This window comes from Anabrus simplex, chromosome 1 (genome assembly GCF_040414725.1).
Source record: "Anabrus simplex isolate iqAnaSimp1 chromosome 1, ASM4041472v1, whole genome shotgun sequence".
NCBI lineage: Eukaryota > Metazoa > Arthropoda > Insecta > Orthoptera > Tettigoniidae > Anabrus > Anabrus simplex.
In genome coordinates, this window is record NC_090265.1 from 801,914,737 (window position 1) to 801,935,089 (window position 20,353).

Below are 20,353 nucleotides of genomic sequence, written 5' to 3' on the forward strand. Positions count from 1 at the left end.
GTCATAGACGAGAAGATTTGGTCTCTGTCTGCGTGTTTGTTTTGTTTTCAAGTGCTTAGGGGGAGTCGCCCTCGGCTTGTGACCTTGACTATAGCTGCCTGTTAGGACCGCAGTTCGTTTGTTTGGTTTATTTTTTTTCTTGTCTACTTAATCTCGCCACATGTTTACTTCGCCACGTATTGTTGGAGCGGGGATATTTTTGGGTTTATTGATAAGTGTGTGTACCTTAGGTTGGACTGTGAGCTTTCATCCAGTCCAGGTCTTGTACTGTAAAGCTTTGATTACGGAAGAGTATGGGTTCGAGGTCATGTGATGCAACGTTATTACGCATGGGAGATTGCCTTTTGATTTTTCCTTTTGCCCGGATAGTTCTCTTATCTTCCTATTTCGACTTATTCCGTTGGTCCACCCTTGTTCCAGCCCGGCAGACCGACGGTTTTGTGACATGGAGGTCCTCGGCGATATCATATTGGAATATATCAGATATTCAAACTCTTTGTATATATGATTTTGGATTTAAATTTTTGTAATAAATTCATCATGTTATTTTATGAATGCAGCTTGGTTTCTCGTATTTTTGTCATTTTTATTTTAGATTATTCTTACCTGATATGTCACATATCCTGGTGTTTATCGTAATTTCGCCCTTTGTTTTCCCTTGTACCCCTGAGATGTGTGTGACTGAGTTGCTGTGCGAGGATATGTGTTCAGGTAAGACTATGTGCACAAGCTCACGTTTGTGGGAGTTTTTTCACTACTGTGCTCATGGTTCGAGACAGGTATTCGTCTGGCCGGAACCATAGGGCCCTGTAGGGCACAATACGCCGAAAAGCTACCTTGTAACCCTGTATTTAGAGCTTTAAAAATGGCGTTAGCGTAAAATTTCGTGGGATTTGAAAGAGGAAGAACTCGGGGAATTTTAAGGTTAAAATTGAAAATGAAATTTTTTTCGTCAAAAAACGCAACATTTCAGTCATGACTCTCCTTACAAGGGGAAAGGCTGGGCTGAGTGGCTCAGACGGCTGAGGCGCTAGCCTTCTGTCCCCAACTTGGCAAATTCGAGCCTAGCTCAGTCCGGTGGTATTTGAAGGTGCTCAAATACGTCAGCCTCGTGTCGGTAGATTTACTGGCACGTAAAAGAACTCCTGCGGGACAAAATTCTGGCACCTCGGCGTCTCCGAAAACTGTAAAAGTAGTTAGGGGACGCAAATCAAATAACATTATTATTATTATTATTATTATTATTATTATTATTATTATTATTATTATTATTAAAAGAGGAAAGAAGGATCACAGGTGCAATAGAAAAAATAGAAAACATCAAGGTACGCATTAGACTCTTAGTTTAATATTCATAACTTTTCAGAATATTAAATAACAATAAATACATAGTTCTCCAACAGTTTAATTTTTCTCGTACGTATATTTAACACGAATAACTTTTTCATTTAATACAGCATAACATTATCTTGTTCCCACTGATATTTTGGATTGCCCTGCAAAAAGTTCACTTCTAATACTGGCTCAAGCATTACAGCAAACATTTTCTCCATTCGAGCTAAAGATTGCACCCTCAGATTATCATAGTCATGGGCACCTTTCACCAGCAATGTGACGTGAAATGTAACATAAAATCCACAAAATTAACAAAGAAGTTTATATTCAATACGGGAGCCAGTTACAACCATGATACCGAAACTAGGTAAGCAGAACGAGTAAGTAATGGTCACTTATTGTAAGCGTATGTATTTTCAGTTTGGCCGCTCTCCTTGTGAACAGCAGACATGGATCTACGAAGTACGATATGGTGATGATAGATGAGATGTGATGCTTCTGGAATTCTAAATGGGCCAGCTGGTGGCTGTGATGTAGTGATTCTCATTCTCCGGTCATCATCTCCATGAACTCTGGAAGCAGAAATAAAGAGATTTCAATGTTATGTTCTACTAAATCACATAAACGGTCATACAAACAGCTCCTTTACAGTTTGAATTTCTATCAGTAAAGTAGATGAGTAATTAAAGACAAACGAAGACATCTGAAATGCATAGAACTTCTACCATTACCAAGCGAGTTGGCCCTGCGGTTAAGGTCTCGTACCTGAGAGCTTGCATTCAGCAGATAGTGGGTTCGAACCTCACTTTTGATAGGCTTAAAGATGGTTTTCAGTGGTTTCCCATTTTCACATAAGGGAAATGCCGGGGCTGAACCTTAATTAAGGCCGCGGCCACTCCCTCCCCACTCCCAGCCCTTTCCTATCCCTTGTCGCCGTAAGACCTATCTGTGTAGGTGTGACGTAAAGCAAAATTGTAATAAAAAACAACCACCATCATAAATTTTGTTATTTTTACCGTATAGTCGTTATTTCATCATCATCATCATTGCATCATCTGTTTAACGTTCAGGGTTGGCTTTCCCCCAGACTCAGCGATGGACCCCACTTTTACCGCCTCAAAGTTAGTGTCCTGGAGCGTAAGACATTTGGTCGTCGAGGAGGATCAATGCCTCGCCCAGGCGGCCTCACCTGCTATCCCAGGGCCTCTCAAACGCCCAAAATCTTACGCGTGCAAATCGAGGCGCAGCGACTCCGTGCACTGTCCATCGGTCCTACTCGGCTCAACCCGGCTTGACTCGGATGGTGTAGTATCGTGAGAGCGACGAAGCGTTTGGTGATAGACGACTTGTTTATCAGTGAATGGATAAGCGCGAGACAACATTATAATCGAGCAACCTGTTTCGAAAAAATAAAAAAAGATTTCGAAAGTCCATTTCAGTCGAACTGGGAACTTCGGTATTTTTGTCAGTCGTGGCGATAAAGCCACATGCTTAATCCGTGGGACAATAATTATGTGATAAGTTAATCAGAAAGATCTATTTTCCAATACAAAGGCTTTTCTCAAATTCTACAAGAATTTGTCGAAGGAAGATTTCCCTAAGCTGCATCAAGAAGCAGCTAAGATTTGTTTTTACGTTTGGTTCCACATGCATATGTGAAAGGTTTTTTTCCTGTTTTGACTTTTACGAAAACTGTATTGCGTGTGAGTAGGCCTATTTCTGATTACAGTTCAAAGAAGGCTCTCAGAATTGCTGTCAGCCGGTCCCTTGTTCCAGGCATAACTGGTATCATTGCAAAGATAAATGAAAAGAAGAGCTACAAAAGATAAATTGTTCGCTCAAACCAAATTGAAAGAAAAGTGTTTTAACACCGGTAACATTGTCCCATACAACAGTGTCACCTCTCACCGCACATAAACATTTCGCAGTGAGATGAGAATCAGCGGGGAAGGTGGAGAAGGCGAAGACAGGCCGAACGGGTGAGACAGGTGTAGCGAAATTGGAGTGGGGGTGTGCACTCTGGTCAACGTAGTGAAGTCACCTCCTGCACCTTGCGCCGTGCAGTGCACGGGCGCATGCACCCTGAGAGGACCTGTAGCTATCCTGAACAGGGGTCTTGTAGGTAATGGGAAGATCAGAGGGGATAGACAATGAAGAGGGAAGGAAGCGGCCGTGACCATTCCGGCATTTGCCTACAGAAGAAGTGGGAAACACGTAAAACAACTTCGAGTATAGCTGATGTGAGAATAGAACCGCCCTCTGCTCAGTTGACCTCCAGAGGCTGAGTGGACCCCGTTTCAGTCCTAGAACCACTTTTTAAATTTCGTGGCAGACCCGGGTATTGAAATCGGGCATCCGGGGATGGCAGCTAATCACACTAACCACTACATCTCAGAGTTGGTATAGTCATTATGCTCGTTATTAAACTTAGCAAGTTGACAGACGCTCAACTGTTGTGCTTAATGCTCTGGTACGGAATCTTAGCACAATAGGTTGGCAATAGTATTTATGTTTTGCTTCGTTCCTTTCTTAGCTATCGGACTACTCGTTTGGGTGTGTGCTTGCTCTCTCTCTCTCTCTCTCTCTCTCTCTCAGTATGCTATATCTTGTCTATCTCATCTCCTTTTTTATTGGCTTTACGTCGCACCGACACAGATAGGTGTTATGGCGACTATTGGACAGGAAGTGCCTAGGAATGGGAAGGAAGCGGTCGTGGCCTTAATTAAGGTATAGTCCCAGCATTTGTCTTGTGTGAAAATCGGAAACAACAGGAAATCATCTTCAGGGCTGCCGACAGTAGGGCTCGAAACCACTATATCCCGGATGCAAGCTCACAGCTGCGCGCCCCTAAACGTCTTTTGCTTTCACTGAGATGGATAGTGTTCTGTGTATTGCGGTGTTCAGGCTGCTTTGTACATGTGACAGATTTGTTTTCTATTAGGCCTGACGTTTGAATGGGTTTCTCATCTGTACCTTCTGAAAGTTTCTCCCTATTTCTAATGATACTGATGTTTTACTACCGTAGATATTTTGAAACTCTTGAGAATAGAGTCTAGTCAGGAGAGATATTAGTGGCTGCCCGGCCGATGCGGTATAGGCGTGGGTTCGATTCCCCATCAGGAAGTCATAAAACTTATGAAACGAGATTTCCAGTTCCGAAAGTGCACATGGCCCTGAGGTACACTCATCCTACACTAAAATGAGTACCAGGTTAATTCTCGGGGGTAAAGTTGGTCGGGCGTAAAGCTCTAAAGCTAACTCTACGCCACCAAATAAAATATTATATGTCTGCATGGCACAAGTAAATGGTTTTATCAGCTCCTGTTACTCTATAATTATCATCTTAACTACGTGCGATGTCAGATCTGTAGAATTCAGCTTAGTGGCGGATTAATTGATTAGAATTCAGGTGATTCCGGCCCTGAAAAGGAGAAGTTTGTCAACCTGAGACAAATGTTTGGTGCATCCCCTCGTTCAAATCTCACCTCCACCAAAGTTTGCAGTTCGCGTAGGAACGCGGCTGTGGAGTCTTCATGATAGAAATCACGGCATGTAACTCAGGTCCAACAAAAGGAATTCGTTCCTACGGCGCGTTACGGGGTTCTCACAGCCTATTGGCATGGCCATCCATGGTTCCTTCCTTCATTCTCCGCGACTATATTGAGCGCTTGAATAAAATAATGCCACAGTGTTGCAATAAATACATTGAAGCATACATGATATGTTTCAGTACGGACATGACTTTGCTTCTGCTTTGCAGGAGAGATATAATCTGCAGAGTGAAAGAAAGTTATAAAGAACCCTAGTAAAGGTCATCCGGCAGTTTGTAATAACTGGAGGTATTGTCTCAAGGAAAATGATTTCCAGTACGTTCCTGAATTGCACTATGAATTCTACTGAGTCTAAACTCCAGAGGAACAAGCTCGTTGTAGAGCTCATTGTAAGTGAGCAAAATCTTAGGAATATTCTATGAAGTATACACCGAGTGGACCGGCCGCGCTACGGCTACGGAGCAAAGATCTGCGTTCAGGAGACGCATGGTTTCGAAATCCACCGTCAGCTGTTCTGAGACTGGTTTTCTGAAGTTTCCTATTTCCACTTCCAGGCAAATGCCGAGATAGTTCCTATTCATAGGCCATAATGGATTCCTTCTACCTCCTCCACATTCGTCATAATTCGATTCAACATCATTAGCTCCTCAACAGTGGTTGGCGTCAGGATGGGCATCCAACCCCGTATCAGGGAATGGGACTATGGAGTGGATTTATATTCTATGAATTATGCTCATCCCGGTGAAAAATCTGTTATTTCTGCTTTTTCTTCATTTTTTCGAAATGATTGCAGTAACCTACTGAGGTCAGTGCCCTCTGCACTTTGACACTAACAAAAGTCACTCCGTCACAATACTGAAAAAAATTGCCTAATTTTACTTCCAAATTATTCAGGAAGTCCGCCTCTGTGGTGTAGTGGTTAGCGTCATTAGCTGCCATCCCCAGAGGCCCGGGTTCGATTACTATCTCTGCCACGAAATTGGAAAGTGGTACGTGGGCTGAAACGGAGTCCACTAAGCCTCGGATGGTCACTGAGCAGAGGTGGATTCGATTCCACACATCAGCCATCCTCGAAGTGGTTTTCCGTGGTTTCCCACTTCTCCTCCAGTCAAATGTGGGGATTGTACCTAACTTAGGGCCACGGCCGCTTCCTTCCCTCTTCCTTGCCTGTCCCTTCCAATCTTCCCATCCCTCCATAAGGCCCCTGTTCAGCATAACAGGTCAGGCCGCCTTGGCGAGGTAATGGTCCTCCTCCCCAGTTCATCCCCGACCCAATGTCTCGCTCTCCAGGACACTGTCCTTGAGGTGGTAGAGGTGGGATCCTCCACTGAGTCCGAAGGAAAAACCGACCCTGGAAGGTAAACAGATTACAAAAGAAAGAAAGAAAGAATTATTCAAGAATACAAAACAATGACCGGTAAGAACCAGATAAGTTCATAATAATGTTATTTGCTTTACGTTCCACTGACTACTTTTACGGTTTTCGGAGACGCCGAGGTACCTGAATTTAGTCCTGCAGGAGTACTTTCACATGCCAGTAAATCTACCGACAGGAGGGTGACGTATTTGAGCACCTTCAAATACTAACGGACGGAGCCAGGGTCGAACCTGCCAAGTTGGGGTCAGAAGACCAGCGCCTTAACCGTCTGAGCCACTCAGCCCGGCCAGATAAGTTCAATCATCTTGTTACTATTCTGAATATTGTTAATAAACGTGGCTTCAACCAGATAACTTGGGTGCAGTACATTTTCTGTTGTTATTGTGGACATACTAACTTATAAATGAATTATTGGTAGTGAACTTAAACAGCTGCCGTTGTTAAAGAGAACTATTAAATCTTACTAGCTAACAATACACAAATGCGATTTATACCACTGGTTTTGACTGGTCCACATCAGTAAATAATGCCTTGTCAATATAGGATAAGTCACTTTCGTTCAACATCCGAAGCAAATACTTCATTAATATTTTGAATTAAACAAAATCAAACCAAAACCATTATTTAAAACGCTCTTTCATACAACGCAGAATGATTTGATAACATTTGGTGAATCGCTGATTTCGTATTATTTGAAAGGTATAAAATGGCAGGGAGGGATTCAGTTAGGTGGAAATGTAGTAAGCAGTCTGGCCTATGCTGACGACTTGGTCTTAATGGCAGATTGTGCCGAAAGCTTGCAGTCTAATATCTTGGAACTTGAAAATAGGTGCAATGAGTATGGTATGAAAATTAGCCTTTCAAAGACTAAATTGATGTCAGTAGGTAAGAAATTAAACATAATTGAATGTCAGATTGGTGATACAAAGCTGGAACAGGTCGATAATTTCAAGTATTTAGGTTGTGTGTTCTCCCAGGATGGTAATATAGTTAGTGAATTGAATCAAGGTGTAGTAAAGCTAATGCAGTGAGCTCACAGTTGCGATCAGCAGTATTCTGTAAGAAGGAAGTCAGCTCCCAGACGAAACTATCTTTACATCGGTCTGTTTTCAGACCAACTTTGCTTTACGGGAGCGAAAGCTGGGTGGACTCAAGATATCTTATGAATGTTAGAAGTAACAGACATGATAGTAGCGAGAATGATTGTTGGTACAAACAGGTGGGAACAATGGAAGCAGGGTACTCGGAATGACGAGACAAAGGCTCATTTAGGAATGAACTCGATGAATGAAGCTGTACCCATAAACCGGCTTCGGTGGTGGGGTCATGTGAGGCGAATGGAGGAGGATAGTTACCTAGGAGAATAATGGACTCTGCTATGGAGGGTAAGAGAAGTAAAGGTAGACCAAGACGGCGATGGTTAGACTCATTTTCTAACGATTTAAGATGTATAGAACTAAATGAGGCCACAGCACTAGTTGCAAATAGAGGATTGTGGCGACGTTTAGTAAATTCACAGAGACTGAACGCTGAAAGGCATAACAGTCTATAATGATAATGTATGTATGTATGTAAAAATAAAAAATGCTTTCCCTGAGAACTTTAATTTTTTTACTTATCTTTTTATTCCATAGGATGAATTAATTATGGGTATAAATGTAAGTGGAGCACTGGTCAGTAAGTTGACCAGGCCGTACTAGCAGGTACTGCATCTTCACTAAACGAATGCCTGTGTGACAGCGAATTATAAACGCAGATTCAATAATACGTTTATAAAACATGCTCAGCTCTGTGTAATCACTTCACGAAAACTACCCTTCAAATTTCCATCCACTGTAGTGTCTGTTAATTACTATTTGTTATTTATATTCCTTAGCGGCTTTATAGTAGAGGGTAAAGTGTCTGCCTCTTACGCAGGGGACCCAGATTTGATTCCTATCTTGTTCATGAATTTTGGATTAGAGACTAAACGTGATTAACTCAGCCTTGTGAGAAAAATCGCCGAGTTGTCTCATGTGAAAGGTGAAAGCGTAGTCAAACACCTGAGGAAGTCGTCACGCAGGGCCCGTGATATTCTACTGTCGGCAGGCCGTCTGGCTAGGCAGCAGTGGTATTGGAAGGATACGTCCCTTAATGGGCAGTTTATACAATAAGTTAAAATGTACATAATCTTAAATTTCTTGTACTCACGTTAACAGGGTTAATTTAATTATTGAACACTCTTACCGTCGAAGTCGACGGTCCCTGAGCCATCAGTGTCGATCTCGGCGATGATGCCATCCAGGTCGTCGGGTCCCAGTTTATCATCGAGAGCTGCCAGAATCTCCCGCAGTGTTGCAGTAGTGATGTAGCCGTTACCTGGCAACAGAATCAGATTAGTCTGACGCTCCACACTGATATACCAATATTCCAACAGAATTAATGCGGCGTATAATAACAATGATTCTGCAGTTACAGCCAGCCTGTGTCTGATCATGTTCGAGAATCATCTTCCCGTAATGTGTGCTACACAGGAGATGAACAAAGAAAGATGAACACTAGATCAGGAAGGAAAAAGAAAATTCCCTCAATTGTCTCTCCTAATTATCTTTAGTCAGTAAGTGAAATTCAACAAGTATAATTCTAACAAGCCTGTATATGGCTACAGTAAAACTTGCTCAAAGCGGAATCGCAAGGGGCCAAAAAAAAATCCCAATTAGACGAGTTTCCGCATTACACAAAACACCGGGGTTTTTTGCCTTAAAACAGTAAACAGTAATTTGAAATATTGCTTATATCTTACCTACATCTGCCTAAACATGACGTGCTGTTATCCATATTGATGTAGGCTACGTAGTACTGCAGTAAACTGATTTGTTAATTATTATAGCATTAAGAATGGCCGACCCCGTGGTGCAGGAGTAGCGTGCCTGCCTCTTACTCGGAGGCCCCGGGTTCGATTCCGGCCACGACAGCGCTTTTTACCTGGATTTGAGGGCTGGTTCGAGGTCCACTCAGCCTTCGTGATTAGAATTGAGGAGCTATCTGACGGTGAGATAGTGGTCGCAGTCTAGAAAGCCAAGAATAACGGCCGAGAGGACTCGACGTGCTGCCCACACGACACCTCGTAATCTGCAGGTCTTCGAGTTGAGCAGCGGTCGCTTAGTAAGCCCTTCAGGGTGTATTGCCGTGGGGGCGGGGTTTTACTGCATACAGAATGATACACAGTATATTATTTTGGCACTATCACAACACTATATTACACTATTTTAGAACACTGGATATACGCTCCTTAAACTTACTTCCATCATAAAACTCTATACAGTACTCCACAACAAGCCTCCGTGGCTCAGATGGCAGCGCGTCGGCCTCTCACCGCTGGATACCGTGGTTCAAATCCCGGTCACTCCATGTGAGATTTGTGCTGGACAAAGCGGAGGCGGGACAGGTTTTTCTCCGGGTACTCCGGTTTTCCCTGTCATCTTTCATTCCAGCAACAATCTCCATTCTCATTTCATGGCATCTATCACTCATTAATGTAAATCACTTTGGGAGTGGCGACCCCATCGTAATAACAGCCTATAGCTGATTCATTCATTACATCCCTGACCCGGTCAAAGACTGGAAAACAGGTTGTAGGTTTTCATTTTCAGTACTCCACAACACCAATCTTTCACAGATCAAACAAAGAAACTTGTTTCCTCTTCTTTCTAGTCGTGTCTTTCTGAATACAGTCCTGAGTTGAGTACATAAGTTCAAGAAGAGTGGAAGAGTTAGATATAATAGCAAATTGCTTTCGTCACAAAATCTCTCTGGGCCTGTTCGTGGGTTCGAATCTTGTTTCGATCTTCATTTTCTTGTTCGTCTTCTTGTACTTCCCTATTCTCACTCTCGGCCTTTCTTGCTGCTAGAAGGGCTGTAGCTGACGCGAAAATGTGGTGTGTCGTAAGTTCTTGCTTGACAGAAGCTGGATATTGCAGATGCGTTTTCAAGCACGTCATTCGCTCCACCCCCCGTAATTTCACTCTCTCCAAATATGTGCGTCAGTTTGTCCAAACAATGACGTTGATCAGGCCATCACCAGAAATGCACAAATATTGTACGTAGGACTACATCAGCTCCTAACATTTTCGGGATTGTACAAGTAGATTTTAAATGATCCTTTCATTTTTTGTTTCCATTTCCGCGTTGAGGGAATTCCGAATTATACAAACGTAAGAACATTATAACACCGTAAGCTTCGCCGGGACCGAGAAAATATTCCGTAGTGGACAGGTTTCCGCTTTATTAAAGTTCCGCTTTGAGCATGATTTACTGTATTTCGCACTACATGGCATTATTTAGAAACAAGGATGATACACAGACTTTTAATATCTAAACTGAAATGTGCACAAAAATTTCCTTAAATATATATAGGTACACCCATATATTGAATTCATTGCCGATATATCGCTAGTTCTCCGTAAGGCTACTTAACTGCTTAAACATTTTCAGGTAGGAAGGTAATATAATCTTTCTTTCTTTCCTAATCTGTTTACCCTCCAGAGTTGGTTTATCCCTCGGACTCAGCGAGGGATCCCACCTCTACCGCCTCAAGGGCAATGTCCCGAAGCGTGAGACGTGGGGTCGAAGGATACAACTGGGGAGGATGAACAGTACCTCGCCCAGGCGGCCTAGGGGCCTTGTGTGGGGATGGGAATATTGTAAGGGATAGGGAAGGAAGAGGCCGTGGCCTTAATTTAGGTACCATCCCGGCATTTGCCTGGAGGAGAAGTGGGAAACCACGGAAAACCACTTCCAGGATTGAGGTGGGAATCCAACCCGCCTCTACTCATTTGACCTCCCGAGGCTGAGTGGATCCCGTTCCAGCCCTCGTACCACTTTTCAAATTTCGTGGCAGAGCCGGGAATTGAACCCGGGCCACCGGGAGTGGCAGCTAATCACGCTTACCACTGCACCACAGAGGCGGACAGGAAGGTAACATAATAATAAATTAGATTGCAATATTTCTGGTCCCAATTGAACTCCTTTTCATATAAGAAGTTAAAGGAAAATTAACCGGAATAATCGGGAATTATTTTGTGTTTCTGATATAATTTGAATTCGAAAGGTCTAATGCACCTTTGCGTGAAATTTCGGATGAATTTTATTTTTTCGTGTTGTTTTGGGCATTTGAATCTGCACGTTGAACACTTCATTGCATCCACTGTGCTAGTTGTACTTTGTTTTACACATTTTCTCACATATAGTTTTTCTCAAATACAATGTACTCTTCCTCTGAAATAATTTGCTCTATTAACTTGGAATTCTTCCTGAATGTATTTTAAACTCAAAAATTTATTGACAGGTTGGGCACCAATCTTTTTTTTTTTTTTTTTTTTTTTTTTTTTTTTTTTTTTTTTTTTTTTTTTTCTGTGGGCCGACACTTCACTTTTACTCTGTACAAGCGGACATCCGTGTCCGCCGTGACCTAGCGAGAAATCCAAAATGTAGTCCAAATGTGGCACTCAATGAAAAATGAATGTAAGTCAAAAAATGATAGATTCTGACTGTTAAAGCAACTTACAAGACAATACATGCAAAGGCCCACGATAGTGGGTTTTCTGGTTGGCTTGAAAAGGTGCACTGTTTTTAGTGAAGTGATAAAATATTTATAACAAATTATTAACAGCAACGTACGATGTTAAACACACTATTTATGCACACCGTTTGAAAGAATTGCTTGTTTAAGTTATATTACAATGTCTGCTTATATTGACTGGTACCTTAATTTTTTATTACCTTTTTAGTAAACATTAGCACTTCTGATTGATATCTGGACCCCCTTAAGGTTAAAAAAACTCACTTAAACTTCACTATACCCGATCAATTGAAGACTTGACATGGAAAATGATGTAAGTGCTAAATTTGTCAAAAATCAGATTTTGCATGGACAACAATCTATGTATCATAGCCAATAGCCTGGGAAGAGATGGAAGTGCCGCGTACCTGCTTTGTAGTTCGTACTGATGCCGTAAGATGGCATCGGATGGAACTCTACGATTATTGGCATGGAGAAGGATGCAAATGTCATGTCGTGTTAGTTGAAGCAACGCTGTTGAACGTTCTTGTGTTACATTCTCTATTTACCTTAATCACCGTGACATTTTCTGTGGCCTTGTGCAGAGTGTCAAATAACACGTATCTGGTGGTTAGAGGATATTATTATTATTATTCCAATGAACTGAAATTTCTGGTCTCCGGACATTCTTATACACCTTGTGATCGGGACTTTGGCGTTATTGAGAAACGAAAACGGGTTTGCAAGGCAATGGTAGCTGAATAAATTCAGAATGTAGTGAGTACAGCACAACTTCAACATCAATTTTGGAAAAATCTGGTTTCTTATATTCTCCAGTGCAGCTGATATATTTATAAACACAACATCATTGCAGATCAGTAACAAATCGTGGATCAAAGTAACAGTGACAGATTTACCAAAAATTATAACAAAGAAATCTTTCAGTGAAATGGAAGAATGGGAGGACCATGCTGTCTTCAAGAAGGAGAAATATGCAGAATTCAGGAACACAGAGGCCTCCAGAAATTATACATAGGTAATAACCGAAAGTGATGGCTAGAAAAAAGACTTACTGGTGATGCTGGATAACATGAATGCACAATATCATCACTTCTCCAAGGAAATCCGTTCTTCCTAATTTTGTATTGTTCAGGGTGATAATTATTCTTCTTATGTTTAATACAGATTATTGATAGTATTATTAGTGATACTAGTTCTAAACACAAAACAAGACTGATTGTGCATGAAAAATACACAAATAAAGCATTTTGAGATCTGAATTACGTTTTTCCTTTCTCCTGAAAATTTACTTTTTAGCGTTTACATCCTTTTCCGTGTCAAGTCTTCAATTCTGAAATTCTTATCGTACCAGACAAAAATAAATGTTAGGTAATTAGACCGAATTTTTATTTTTGTTCATGATTTCTTCTCAATAGAATTTTGATAATCTCGTAGTATATCCGTTATTATTATTATTATTATTATTATTATTATTATTATTATTATTATTATTATTATTATTCATAAGGAAGAGTTTCACTAGAGAAAGATACAGGCTACTAAAATCCTAAGAGAAGGGAGACTAGAATGTTTCTGTTTTAGATGGTAAAACACATTAGATGTCCTATTTTACACAGATTTTTTTAAACATAAATGCCATTCAGCTGCTTGCTTATACAGCCTGGTAAAAGCATTTCCGCGCCTTGCTCTTAGGAGGTGCGATTTGCAAAATAATACTTGAACACTAGAAAACAAGAAACTTTCACTCACAATCGAACTTGGAGCTGCACGTTATTCAGTTTGAATTACAGTCAGTCAGAGGAAAGCACTGATTATATCCCTTCAGGTAAATGCGAGTACAATTAAAACAATTATTAGCGTCATCCCTTATCGCCAATTTTTTCATTATAGTACTATTTTATGAAGATTTGATGATAATGAAGGTGATAAAGACAGCTATAAACTATATATCGTGAATTCTCCTGCTGAATAATTTCAAGCTATTGTAGCTAATTTAAATACTGTCAAAATGTTTACAGTCAAATAACCCAACAGGGACCACAATGCTGAAATAGTCTGAGATAATCTAGTCTTGTAAGATGCCTTAAAATACAGAATCAATCAGTCATTGACACGCATTTATTGCTGCCTCCTACAGTAGGTGACAGATTCCCTATCAGTAGTTTTCCTAATACAGTAAATCGAAGAACTTGCAAATTTAGCGAATGTTTCCCTTGATGAACTATTTCAGTCCCTAATTCCTTTTCCTGTAAATGAATATTTGCCCAATTTATCCTCTTTAATGATTCTCTATCTTCGTAATATGATATTTACTACCTTTAAAAGTGGGTTCGATTCCCCGTCGGGAAGTCAAAAATGTTAAGAAAAAATGTCCACTTCCGGGGGAGCACTGAGGTTCACTCAGCCTACACCAAAAATGAGTATCAGGTTAATTCCTGCGGCCAAATGTGGCCGGGCATAGGGCTATTCTACCGTACTTAGTGCCGGGGTTACGGATAATGGAAGCCTTTACTTTCCACCCTTCCAGGATTCTTCACGGCCAGTGCGGAAATGATTTTGCTTTCCTTTGCTACGTTTAAAAACACTCCTCAAACTTATTCGTCTACTAATATCATTCCAAGCCATTTCCCCATTGACAGCTCAGAACATACCGCTTAGTCGAGCAGCTCCTCTCCTTACTCGCAAATCTTCCCAGCCAAAGTATACAACATTGTAACACTACTCTTTTGTAGGAAATCGCCGAAAACAAATCGACCTGCTTTCCTTCCGATCTTTTCCGGTTTTCGTTTCAAGTAATCCTGGTGTGGGTCCCATACACACGAACCACACTCTAAATGGGCTCTTACATTCATACTGGAACCCTTAGATACACTCCTTTTTCAAACCTTGATTATAATCTGAACTCATATCACTGTCAACATAACACAACTGGTAGGTCCATCGTACCTCAATGGTAAAGCATTGGACGTGAAATATGAAGTTATTTTCCTACCAGTGTCCGATTGCCTATTTTGTTCTGTACTTAATATTTCTTTGGTATGAATCACATGTACTCGATACGACCAGAACTATCACATTTAGTGATTAAATTTAAATTCATCCTCAATTCCGATGTGTAGTTGTGAGTGACCTCAGAGAATATTGTATAAATTAGTCACCTTCTCGGTCATATAAACGGAAAGCTTCTTTCAGCTCCTCCTGCATGGCCTCGGCATCTTCCTCTTCCAGGAAGTGCGCTGCGATGTGGCAGAAACCGTCGAAGTTTACTTTTCCCGTACCTGCAACAGGAAGTAAAGTACGTCAACATTAAAATATACAAAATATTACATCAATATTGTACTAAAACGTATTTATCTGTATGTTGCATGGCATAAGTAAGATGAAATCAAGCTCATACAATACAAGTACTGGAAATCAGCTTTGGTTTTCGTACTGCACATCACTTCATGCTAGTTCTGTTTGGAAACTAAGAAAATATCTGGGAATGATTTTAGTAAACTGACCATTTCCATGTATTCCGAAGATTCATTTGGTTTAAGGTTCCTGCATGTAACTGTAAAAGATATTGTAGTTTTCAGTGTTATAGAACAGTCAGAAGTAATAGTGGGTTTTGGTGGTGAAGAATAAAAGGTAATAAATGTGTCCAGCCATAAAGCTGAGGTCTTTCCATTCCTTCGTATAACACTGAAACATATAGAATGAAAGCCGTAGACTGTGCAAGGAATATCACATTTGAAATGTGGGAATATAGAAAAAGTTTTTTTTTTATTTTCTTGGTGTATAGGTAAATACATAATCAGTTCTTCGTAAACTAAAGGGCCAAAACTGACCAGGATCTCTGTGGTACCATAGAATTCTCCGATTTTATGGACACATAATGAAAGGATCTGATGACAATCTTGAAAACCTGGTTCTTTTTTTACGGAAATATGGAAGGGAAAATATCTAAACGCTGGCTATACATGTCAAGGAATTGATAAGTTTGACGTTAGAGCAGTTTAGTTATTGTTAATACTGAAAGATAGAGAAGATCAGAACAATCGTATTGGACACAGATGTTTCGCAAAGCCGTAAGTGATGAAAGAATATCACGTAAAGAGGTTATAGGTTAGGGAACTATTTTCAAGAAAGGACTTGTAACATACTATAAATTATAAGCTACGGTAATGCAGAAAGGAAAATCAACAGATATGGCCAAACGACAGAAAAAATATCCTGACAAAGACCCAAGAGAGAGGATGAACGAGGAATACGTAAATTGCTCTTCAATATAGGTAGTATCGTGTGGCCATACTTCAACGGTACTCTCGCTTGAGAAGTGCAAGTGCACTGTAAACGAGAAGAGTCACCGGCAACCATCGGGACATCAGGTAACTTTGAGGGCAGCAGCAGTGGTCGCAGTATTACTTTTAACAGAAGGCATATGGGGTGATTTATTTATTTTTTGCTATTTGCTTTACGTCTCACCGACACGAATAGGTCTTATGGCGACGATGGGATAGGAAACACCTAGGAACGGGAAGGAAGCGGCCGTGGCCTTAATTAAGGTACAGCCCCAGCATTTGCCTGATGTGAAAATGGGAAACCATGGAAAACCATCTTCAGGGCTGCCGACAGTGAGATTCGAACCCACTGTCTCCTGGATGTGAGCTCACGGCTGCGCGCCCGTAACCACACGGCCAACTCGTCCGGTAGGGATGAATTTTGGTCCTGGACTAGTGGCTGAGGAGAGATGCAGAAGATCAAAAAAATGTTTTGGAGAGGCTTGTTAGACTAAACAAATGAGAAAACTCATGAAAGAGCGCGTGCAAAGTAAGGCATGGGAAATTCTATGCATAATTCTGGAAAAATAGAAATACTGAATGCCAAAGCAGGTATTAGAGAAAGATTTAACATACGTATAGTGGCAAGAGGATTTGGTTAACAGAAAGCAAGAATGAAATGCATTTTAATATAAGCTGTTACGAGAATAAAAATAAATGTTTAAATGACTCAGGAAATAAAGTGTTGGGTGTAATGGAAAAGATCAAATGAATATAAACAGTGCAGAAACGGGCAATGATGACTTGCACAGTCCAGGGAGAATGAAGGGGTACAGAACTATAACATTAGTGTCAGCTCTGATGGCAAATAATGTTATAAAGAATGCAAATAATTTAAAATAGTAAAATAAATCAATGAAAAGAGACTATCACTAAGCAGATAGCCATACATGTCTATTCAGTAAAGGCTAGGAATGTAGTTGAAATGAATATGACATGTCATATTCTGATAAGTTATTTCTTAATAAGAATTGTGTCAGAGATATTCACTTACCCTCGGCGTCCGTCTCATCGATGAGTGCTTGGAGTTCTCCGTCATCAAACAGCTGGCCCATGGTGTTAAGAATCGTACTGATTTTCAGTGTCTCAATGAACCCTGACTTGGATGTGTCGAACATTTGGAATGCCTTGCGCATGACTGAAAGAAAAGCAAACAAACACAGTTACAATAGCAATTTAAAGGGATACAGGGCTTCCCTGATAATGTTGAAAAATTCTAATGATAATCATCCATACATTAACACGTAATGTTTCCAATATGTACTCATACCACGTAGGTTACAAATATATACTGTAGCACTCATCACGTAAGGCTACACACTAAAACGCAAATATCGCTCATATATGGCTCATCATTGCTGCCAACTTGACTAGTTACATATTCAAATCACGAGACATAACCATCAACAAACTAATATGAATGTAAGTATCAATAACGGAGGGTCCCATACCCAAGATGAATCAAGACATCCGGTTTTCAAGCTTAATGAGGAATTAAGGAAATACACACACTCTCTCTCACCCTCACTCTGTTTCATATATCTCTACCTTTATTTTGATATACGCATTACTAATATCGTTTTCTTCAGTGTTTGTCTTGTGTAAATACGAGGGGCGTTCAACATATAAAACAACACATTTTATGTCTCGGTCTATTTCGGTTTAAAAAATTTGAATTTTGTTTGGTACATTTTTGAATAAACTCGCTTCGTCTCGTAGAGTTTCATTAATTTCCGAGAAGTGGCAGCACTATAACTATCCTTCAAAATGACGTCTCTAATGGAGGTGTGTCCCAAACATAGATCAGTTATTGAGTTTCTTTTGGTGGAAAATCAGGGCATCATAGATATTCATAGGTTATTGCAGAATGTTTACGGAGACCTGGCAGTGGACAAAAGCACGGTGGGCCTTCTCCACGACAAATCAAGGAGTCACACAAGTCTGCACTCCCGACAGGAGCTCACAAAACTTCAGGGGACTTTTCTTCCTCATCCACCCTACAGCCCGGATCTCGCGCGTTCTGACTTCCATCTGTTTGGCCCAATGAAGGATGCACTCCGCGGGAAGCACTACGTGGATGAAGAGCAAGTTATCGATGCAGCACGACGTTGGCTCCAACATCGACTAGTTGAGTGGTACCATGCAGGCATACAGGCCCTCACATTACGGTGGCGTAAGGCCGTATCATTGAACGGAGATTATGTTGAAAAATAGGCTATTGTAGCAAAAGGAGTGGGGAATAACATGGTGTATTGGAATCCTCAATAAAACCAATCTGCTTTTATAAAAAAAAGGGGCTTAATTTTGTATTGAACTCCCTTCGTAATTCAGCTTCCTTCTTGGAAATTGCTATTATTTGTCGTACTGAATAGAAACCACGCTGTAATAATACACACAAGCAAACATATTGCATGTACATATGCCGTAAGTCAATAAGATTTTTTTAAACTAAGTCTGCAAACTGTACCAAGGTCCTGACAAGGTTAGGTTAAGTTAGGTTGATAACGAAATTTCCTTCCATTTGAACTGAACTGATCTTTGTAGAGGAGGTGATGTTGCTTTCCTTTCCGGAGGAGTTCTTGCAGATGATTCTTAGTCATCCTAATCGAATTCTGTAAGTATTGAACGAAATAAGACTGTAATTAATAAAATGCTGCGTTCATCACTTCAGACCAACTACGTAATTAAATGTATTATTTGAACATGCCACAATTCTACTTACCTTGTATTAGCCAAACAGATTTACAATTCCACAGAAAAAGAAAATATACTTTAATTACACCCGCAAATGTAACACTAGTGATTTTAACAATACGACAATGGCACTACGTAACTCTCGCAAATCACGAAATAAACCATGACTTACAGTAACTGTAAGACGTCGTATCGTCAAGTAGGGTCCCTAAACTGTATGGTTAGCGACACTGAATCGCGCCCAACATTTAGAAGATAACTAAAAATAACTACCTACAGCATTAACAGGGAAGAAAGTGTAAGGTTGTAACCTTAGTGTATAGGAGTATAATAGCGGAAAGCAGGATTGAAAATTTGTGACAGCGACTGTGACTTACTCTGCTGGCTCGAAGTGCACACTAAAAACCGGAAATCAACAGCTGTGAAGTAATACAATGTCAAGTGTGAATAATATTTATGTCAATGAAAAATAGCTGGAAGCGGCAGTATTTGCACTATATATGGTTGTAATATTACAGACAGCAAAGTGCGTCAAAGTCTTTTTACAGATTTCCAAAAAATTAAGAAATGTATGTATAAGTGTAAAAATGTAATGATGTGGAGTTAATGAAGTCCTTAATGAGTGAATATGTTAATGTATGTGTGTCAACTGTTATTTCTTGTTGGTCCATAAATACTTTACAGAAAAATATCAAATGTTCACAATACATCTCAACAGTAAAAAAGAAAGATTTTATTTACTTATTATACCTTTCTAGGTGGTGGAGTAGGGGTCTTAGCCCTCCCTTACACTGTAATGTAACATCATTGGGAGCAGAGCTTAAGAGTATATAGTAAATAATAATCCACACAAGAATACATTACACTTTTCTATCTCACAGTCATTCCCTCATCCAGTCATACAAATTATTCAGCTGCAGTCATTAGGCAGTCTCGGCAAGCAGTCTTGAATTTAAGTAATGAGGTGGTATTTCTGACACTATTAATAATAATCGTATTGCCTCAGCTACCGTGTGCAGACATTTCAATTTGACGCCATCTGGCTGTCTGCTCGTCAATGTCGACGTTCCGTTTTACTCTACGCCACCACTAGATGGCAGACCGAATAAACCGAAACTCTCTTGGGCATCTATGGCTGAGATTTAATGAATTTTGTCGGGTAAACACCAAATGTGTCACCAGAGATCTTTTACATGCCGACATCGTACGACATGGAGTGTCGAATTGGACTTTTTTCCGACCTTCAAAAATCCGACTACCTCTGCCGGGTTTGAACCCGCTATCTTGGGAACCGGAGGCCGACACTCTACCAACTGATCCACAGAGGCAGCTATTTCTGACACTGACAGGCAGGGAATTCTAAAGTCTGGAACCCGTCGCAATAAAATAATTTTTATACATAGAGGATCGGTGAACAGGACTAGAAAATTAGGAACCAGAGCGGGTATCACTGCTGTGAAAGAGGACAAATACTTAATCTGGGATGAAATGTATAGTGGTCTGCCTTCAGAGA

General features: G+C 40.5%; 1 protein-coding gene across 1 annotated transcript in view; it reads right to left on the reverse strand.

The window, feature by feature from the left end:
• Positions 1-1,326: 1,326 nt before the first annotated feature.
• Positions 1,327-20,353, reverse strand: part of TpnC25D (Troponin C at 25D) — a 62,408-nt gene continuing 43,381 nt past the window's right edge. Inside the window, exons 3-6 of the mRNA XM_067136310.2 lie at positions 17,141-17,284; positions 14,983-15,102; positions 8,491-8,622; positions 1,327-1,907 (exon numbers count right to left, since the gene is read on the reverse strand). Of these exons, the coding sequence (XP_066992411.1) occupies positions 1,879-1,907; positions 8,491-8,622; positions 14,983-15,102; positions 17,141-17,284 (425 nt within the window). The 3' untranslated portion in view covers positions 1,327-1,878. The remainder of the gene's footprint in view (positions 1,908-8,490; positions 8,623-14,982; positions 15,103-17,140; positions 17,285-20,353) is intronic.